The sequence below is a fragment of the Saccostrea cucullata genome, unplaced genomic scaffold (genome assembly GCF_032062105.1).
Source record: "Saccostrea cucullata isolate Sc308-1 unplaced genomic scaffold, CSIRO_AGI_Scuc_v1 ctg16122, whole genome shotgun sequence".
Classification (NCBI taxonomy): Eukaryota; Metazoa; Mollusca; class Bivalvia; order Ostreida; family Ostreidae; genus Saccostrea; species Saccostrea cuccullata.
Genome location: NW_026922828.1, coordinates 1,639 through 10,007, shown reverse-complemented (window position 1 = coordinate 10,007; position 8,369 = coordinate 1,639). Strand labels below are relative to the sequence as shown.

At 34.6% G+C, this 8,369-nt stretch overlaps 1 protein-coding gene across 1 annotated transcript; it reads right to left on the bottom strand.

Annotated features, from left to right (window-relative positions):
* Window positions 1-6,689: 6,689 nt before the first annotated feature.
* LOC134262553 (uncharacterized) lies at window positions 6,690-8,088 on the bottom strand (the record flags this gene model as incomplete). The annotated part of the gene is made up of 4 exons (XM_062744949.1): window positions 6,690-6,754; window positions 6,855-7,078; window positions 7,163-7,512; window positions 7,881-8,088. Coding segments are annotated over 4 exons (847 nt in total), but the record flags the coding sequence as incomplete, so codon positions are not given.
* Between the last annotated feature and the right edge of the window lie 281 nt (window positions 8,089-8,369).

Below are 8,369 nucleotides of genomic sequence, written 5' to 3'. Positions count from 1 at the left end.
TCGATACTGTCAATTTAAAGAAAATTGTACATTTTCTCTTCCAGTGGGACCTGGTGTGTGATAATAAATTCCTGGTGGATTTGTCCTCCACGATCTATATGGTGGGAAACACGCTAGGGGCCCTCTGTCTTACGCCGCTGTCAGACAAGTTTGGCAGGAAGTGGATCATTCTTGGCATGCTCTGGATACAAGGGGCCATCGGCATAGGAACAGCCTTCGCCAGCAGTTACGCCATGTTCACCGTGTTAAGATTTTTTATAGCTTTACTAAACATGGTATGTTTTATACACTATTCCTCTTTATATTTTTAGGTCACCTGAGTAAACTCAGTTGACCTAATGCTATCCGTTTTCGTCCGTTGTCGTCCGTCATTCGACATGTGTCGTGCTTTAACATTTGAACATTTTCAGCTTCTTCTCTGAAACCTCTGAACCAATTTCAATAGAATTTGGCATAGAGCATCTATAGGTGAAGGGGAACAAAAATTATGAACTTCATGGTCCCTGCACCCCAGGGGCCTGGAGAGTAGGGCTTAAACCATTAAAGTTTTCTTCTTTACTCCTGGTCACCAAGCAGTCAAACTGTTGGTATGATTATAATCAGCACTGAGTCCTTTACCAAAATTGTGAAATTCATGGCCCCAGGATCAGGGGTTCTAGTGCTAAGATGGGGCTAAATAGATAATAGTGAAAATGCATAAATTCTTTGAAAGTCTTCTTCTCTGCTCCTGGGCATTAAATAAACTAACCAAGTACATTGATATGTTGAATAAGGCTGCATATACCAAAATTGTAAAAATCATGCCCCCTGGGTCAGGGGTTCTAGTGCTAGGGTGGAGCTATATTAATTATATAGTGAAAATGCATTATTTCTTTGAAATTATTCTTCTCAGCTCCCGGGCATTAAATATACTTACCAAGTGCATAGTTATATTGAATAAGACTGCCTCTTCTAAAATTATTAATCTCATTGCCCCATGCATGGTCAGGGGTGCTAGGGTGGGGCTATATAGATTATACAGTGAAAACGCATAAATTCTTTGAAATTCTTCTTCTCTGCTTCTGGGCATTGAATAAACTAACCAAGTGCATAGTTATGTTGAATAAGGCTGCATCTTCCAAAATTATGAATTTTAATGGCCTCAGGGTCAGGGGTTCTGGTGTTAGGGCAGGGCTATATAGATGATTTAGTGAAAAAGAATTATTTCTTCTTTTCTGAGCCTCAGTATTAAACCAATGAACTATGTACGTAGTCATAAAGAGGAAGGATGCCTCTTCGAGATTTATGAATTCTGTGGCCCCTGGGTCAGGGCTTCTTGTGTTAGGGCGGGGCTCTTATGTTTATATAATGAAAATACATGAACTTGTTATAAAGTGGAAATGCAGTTTCTCTTTGTTACTCAGATGTACTTCTTGGAATTTAGGAAACAAAGTAAGCATTCTAAGGTATGATTATTATAAGCAATGGTTCATCTTTCAAAATTTTGAATTTCATGGCCTTCGGTTCAAAACATGAATCAAATTCAATTGTTGAAAAGATGTTACGAGATACTCAAGTGACCTATAAGGCCAATGGGCCTCTAGTTTTTGTTCCCCTGCCTGTGGGTAATAAGAAATCAAACGTAAAACATGCAACATGTATACACATGATGCAATGGTGCCTCTTTCAAAATTTTTGAATTTCATGGAATGTGGTTAAAAACAATAATGAAATTAATTTGTTGGAAAGTTCTTACATGATACTTAGGTGACCTGTGGGCCTCTTATTTAAAACACAAACCTATTCAATTGGAAAGTTGTTACATGATACTCAGATGACCTATAAGGCCTTGGACCTCTTGTTTAAAACATACCAAACAATGGAAAATAATTCTAAATAATCCTCTGGCATTCACTTCAAAATTATTCAAGGTTTTACTTTGTTTATGTATAATATTTATAGTTCATATAAAAGAATTGAGTCTTCACAGAACAGAATACTTATATATCAATATTATTGCATACCTCTTTTATTTATTATTATTATATTGAAAACAACACAATGATGTGTTTCACTCTATATATTTGATTTTCTTCACTTCACAGTTTATCTTTTGAACAACAAACAGATTGTCATTTGTATCTCTACACAGTCCCCAGGGTTCACTCCGTCCACAGTGTACACTGTATACAAAGTGCTAATCGAAATTCTACTTGATTTGGATCACTAGCTATATTGCTTTGGGTACTCTGATGCATTATGGGTTAAAAAGAAAATTCTGCAGGCAAAAAATGGATAAAAGTAACTTTAAGAAATTAGGAAACTTATAAAACCTTTGTAGAATCAATGTAAATTTATTTGAGGAAATTTTTAAGTTGAAACATGTTAGAAATTCGGTACCGTTCTCATTTACTAAGTTAAAATGCTATTTTCACTCATTTTCAATTATTTCAATTGTTCTTAATTTTTTCAAAGTATACTCTGTCGTAAAAGTTATCGTATATAAGTTTTCTCCTCAATTCACCCACGAAACTTCATCTGATTTCTATACATTACGCTTTTTTGAGAAATTGAGCTATTCTTGTTTTGAGTGAATGCTATTATATGTTTGCAACATATTTTTGCGATTGCTATACTTTTTTCGGATCCTTTTACTGATTTGCATGAAATCAAGATTTATTGTTTTTTGATAAAGTTATTGCGATTTTAACAGTTTTGAAAACATATTGGCATTCATAATCACAAGTGAAACATTTATCAGTCAAAAGAAGTTAAACAGAAATAAATAATCATAGAATTTGATTAAATGTATAATAATTGCTGGCTTTTGTGCTATACTTGATTTGCATTTTGTCGTGATTGATACAGAAATGCTATGTTTGATTTGCCTAGAATACTTCTTGAAGAATGGTGACATATATAGGGGGGATATATTCCAAAGACACTTTCTCAAATTTATGTTATTAAATAACTTACAATGTATTGATAAATACACGTTATATATTTTCACTAATGTTTTAAAGGTATGTAAAAAGGAAAATAAAGGCTTCACAAACTACTAGTACTCGGACTCTCTCCAAAGCTCATGATAGGCGTGAGACTGAAAGCGTTAACCACTATAAGCTACGGTGTCTTCTTGATGGTTGTGTGTCAGTTTGCTTTAAAAAAAATGAATTGTTGAGACAAAAAATATTTTTCCATCTATTATTTAATCCTGGTTCGTTTTTTTTTTTTTTTGGCTTGCTTCTTTCACCCAACTGTTAGACCTTTGTTTTATACTGAATTTGATCACGACATGCCCCGTTTACTTGATAAATACATAGGGCTCACAGCGAGTGTGACCGATCAACAAGGGATGCTAACTCCTCCTAGGTACCTGTCCCCATCTCTGGTATTCCGGGGGGTCCGTATTTATGCCCTGCTCACATATTCGTATTGTTTGTAAAATTTTCGACATAAATCAATGCTATTATCCTCACTTTTTTAACATTCCAGAAATATTCGACTTTTAAATAGAATGGGTTCAGACTCCATTTAGAAAAAACACAGTGGGTTTACTTTTCCGTAATATAAGCACAAAACTTATGATAGAAACCTGACCCATTCATATTCAGAAATAAATTCTTATGGCTGGAATCATTTAATATAAATGGGTACCCATTTTCCACTAAATAAGTTTAAAAAACAATTTTCAATCAACATGTCTTTCAGTACAATACTATTACACTGTATATGAATCAAATATGCTGAAGATGACATTACCGACAACATAATTGTAGAAAAATCAAACTTTTCCGTCATAGAGCGGGTGATTGTCCTCGCCTTATACACTTTCTCTCTCTCTTTTATAAATCTATGATAACGAGATTATAATGCAACTTTTGTAATATTTCACCTATTTTCACACTTTCATCAGATATCAGAACTTAAAGCTAAGAATCTGAAACAGAGTCTATGAAGATTAAAGAAATACAAAAATTATATAGTTACAGAAATTAATTGATTATCTGGGATATGCTTTGATTTTTATGAAAAAAGATCCATGCATTTCTTCGAGAGACGTGGTACCTGTTTGTTTTCTTTTTATTACATGAAAACATATTTTAATATCCCATGCAATCTCTTCTTAACGCTTATTTGGCTAAATTGAAAATTGTAAATGAACGAAGCGGCATTAAGATTTGAAGCTGAATGCGTTTTAATCATTAAGTTTTCTTATCAAAACTTTGCATGCATATATATACCACTAAATATTTACAAAACTATGTGTATATATCAAGTGAATGAGTTGAAATCGATCTTTAAAATTGTTTAAGATTTTACAATTTGGTAAGCGACATTAAAGTTTTTTCTTTGGTATGTTTTTGTGATGAATGACTGTCATAAGTTGATGGAAAAAATTAGAATACCGGTATATACGAAAGAATGTAGCTTGTCCACCAATTAAGCCGACCCCTTCCCCAACCATAAAGTAGGGTTTTTGTGTCAGGATCTTTAAATGTTATGGACAACAATGTAATCCCCTCCCCTTCCAAAAGAAATTTATGCTGGATCCATCCTTTATTCCGGAATTTAAAAAAATGGAACTAAACATATTAATTAACGAAATAAAAACGTCATTAGAGTTGTTTCTATTCGAAAATTAAAAGATACTTTCACGAAAGGCCACACTACTTTTTCTATAATTTATACAAATACATATATGTATCACATTCAGTGACTGAGCATAAAACGCTCAAGGTGAGCATATGACACAAGGACCTCTGTGGCAACGCACTTTGAAAAAATTTTTCAAAGTGCGTTAAAATTGGGACAAAATCAACGCACTTTGAAAAATTTTTTCAAAGTGCGTTAAATTTGGGACCAACTCAACGCACTTTGAAAAAAATTTTCAAAGTGCGTTAAGAGTCTACATCAATATATCTTACCATGGAGACACTTAACGCACTTTGAAAAAAAAAAATCATATTTTAGTCATGGAAAAATTTTATTTGTTATTTATCTTTCAAAAAACTAAGCCTAACCTAAACAATGAATTGATTTCCTCCCGTCGAAAAGAGAAGAAGACGGGTATAAGATCCCTCAGTCCAAATCTTTATCTTTCCAATACATAGGTGTCGGTAACAAACGGGGGAGGGGAGCAATAAACCTAAAAAGGGTACGCTGCATTTTCAATGCTTATACGATGTATATATCTTTCCAAAATAAGCGGGGGGGGGGGGGGCTTAGCCCCGCCTCCCCTCCCCTGGCCCTTCGCCCAGTCTCGATGTCTATGCTATACTCAAAGCAGTCATATAATTATGTATTTACCTAACTGGTATGCCGTTGAAAACTTTCAATAATAAATGAGTTGATTAAAACAGATGAAAACTAAAAAATTTTAAGTACAGTAAAACGTATTTGAGAGAAAGAATTTTTATAGTTTTGAACAATCAAATTGGCCCATTTTTATTATGATAATTGCTAGGTTGCTTGAAGCTGTCCTCTGTTAGTGCCCCCTATACACCTTTACATCTACTTATCAAAGACTAGAATAAAAAAAAAAGAAGAAACGAATTAATGAACTTAAACAATCGTCACTCTTTTTTTCAAGACCCTTTAATTTTCCCTTTTATTTTATCAAAACCTTAAATATTTAAAACGTCAATATCTCAGGTCCTACAGTGACTTTATCATAAAAAAGTTATCAAACCAGGATCTGTTATTTATCATACCGATTATTTGAAGGAATATTGATCAATCTTTACATTTTTTTCAAAGTGCGTTAATATGATCGATATTAACGCACTTTGAAAAAAAATTATTTTTTTCAAAGTGCGTTAGCTTGGTCCCAAATTTTAACGCACTTTGAAAATTTTTTTCAAAGTGCGTAATTTTTCAAAGTGCGTTGTAACAGACCTCCTATGGACTGGGTCAAATTTGAAATGTAAGAGGAGTCTGGGGTAGAAAATATTGTACAAGACTGTTGTAAACACAAGGTAACGTCAATAAATTATTTCACTAATTGTACTAAGCCTAATTGCTATATGTATACTCGAAGAAAGTATAGCTGTCATGACAACAAAGATAGCCTTCTGGATATTTTCTACGCAAACCAAAAATAGCTCCGGAAAAGTTGGGTAGGTGCATATTTGATGTGATTGTCAAGATATAACGAAGACCTTATGGTCAAATTTGATAGCTAAACGTTTGATTAGGATTTATATTAAACAAAACAATAAATGTTTTATTGAAGTAATGTCAATAGTCCATTCAAGTGGCTAATTAGTCGAAAAATGACCATCAGATGCGTGAAAAACGCGTACTACCGATGTTTAAGGAAGGGTGGGTGACACAAAAGCATAAAAATCTTTAAATATATCAAGAAGAAGTCTCATATTGGTTGAAGTAGTTTTATTATTAATAAAAAACGTATATAAAAGACATTTTTTGTCCAAATGTGCAGACAGAAACTTCGAATGATCCAAACAAATATAGCTAGTGATCCAAATCAAGTAGATTTTCGATTAGCACTTTGTATACAGTGTGTATGTAACGGAGGAACTGTCCATCCTGGTCTATGATGTGGACACAGTCATTGTTATAATCAGCTGTAAGGATGTGACTCTGACTGTCTGAGGTGATTCCTAGTGGATAGAATGGTTCATTTTTTGGAGCAGGAGTATGTCCAGTGTACCTGAATCTCAGTTTCCCGGCCTGATTGACCACCACTACTGCTTTAGATCCCTCATTAGACACACAGATATCCAAGTTCCTGTTCTCAGTAATATATCCACTAAATGAAAAGAGAGGTTTACCTTTATCATCAAATTGAATGGTTTGTTTCTCTGTAGAGCCAGAGTAACGGACAACTTTTGTTGGTTTGTAATCATCACTGTTCATGATAATCAGGAGGTCACCAGAGGAGGTACAACAGACACCGCTAGGTCTACAGTTCTGTAATCTGATCACCTCCTCTATCTTCTCATTCTTCACAATGTTCACTGTTCTATTACTGTAATCAGTATAAACTAGATCTCCACTTATTGTCACTGCTATGTCCCATGGTCTGTTCCCTGACTTGGTTGTGATTGACTTGAGTAGTGATCCCTGATTGATGCTGTAGAGTTTCATGATGCTCTCATTTCCACTTGTCCAGATTTCTTCATCACTCAGACAGGCCACATTGTAAAGTTAATAATACCCAGTGTCTATGGTGGTGACAGTCTCTGGTTCATCAAGCAGCTGTTTGACAGGAGGAGAGGATCCAGCTTCTGGTGATTTCTGTGTTGTCTTCATGCTGTAGCCATGTTTATCTGAAGTAAAAGAACTCGACGATACAGTTCCAAATATTTTACTAAGTTCTTCATGAATTTTTCCTGGAATGAATTTGGGTAAAGACAGTGTAATTTTGTGTGGAAGATTTCTGTATATTTGTACATTGGGTGTGACACTTAATAGTTCTGACAAGTCATTAGTGTCTATTGCTATTTCAAGTGAATTAATTTCATCCTTGATGTCAGACATTGTCTTGTTTATATCAACCAGATGTTTCTGTAGAGTTTGTAACTGTGTGTTTTTCATCCCATCAACTTCAGCTTTAAGTTTCTTGACAAGTTTGTCAATTTCTCTGTGCCAGTCCTCTCCATGTGTTGTTATGGCTGTTGAGAGATCTCCATATTCCTTTTCTAACTGACTTTTTCTGTTTTGTACATCAGAAGCAATGTCCTGGTAGATGGGATATATTGTACCATTTAATTCATTCCTCTCTTTTATAATGATATCCTTCTTTTCATTCAGAACTCGCAGAATTTTAGATAATTCATGACTTAAATGTTGATTAGATTCAATGCAGTCGCTGCAGACAGGAATGTCACATTGTTTACAGTACATGATACATTGTTCTTTGTTATGAGATGTACATATAGGGTAGAGGGGGTGGATTTCCTGTCCTTGAAGTCCACAATTTTATGAGGTTTTGAGAAATCAACAGAAAAGTGTTTTCCAACACAGGCCGTACACAGGTTGACAAGACACGTATCACAGTGCATCTGTACCACAGCGGTCTCACACAGGTTGCATCCCATCACGTCCTGGGCACTGGTACGGGGGTCCATGATCAGAGTAGTCCTGTAGTGTAGAAAAAGGTGGCATTGTTAATGCAAATATCACGACTGTTATCGATATACTATCAAGTCACATGTATATTTATCCTTAGGAGAACGAAAATAGAGTAGATATTGAGTAGATATTCTAGAATTATGTTTAGCAAATGATCCTGAATTACTGTATTGTCAAGTGACAGTTTTGCCGCCTTAGTACGGGGGTCCATCATTATAGCAAAGTATAAAAATTCAGCATTAATAAGTACACAGGTTTGAGGACAACAAAAGTTTTTTTAAAAGCAGAGA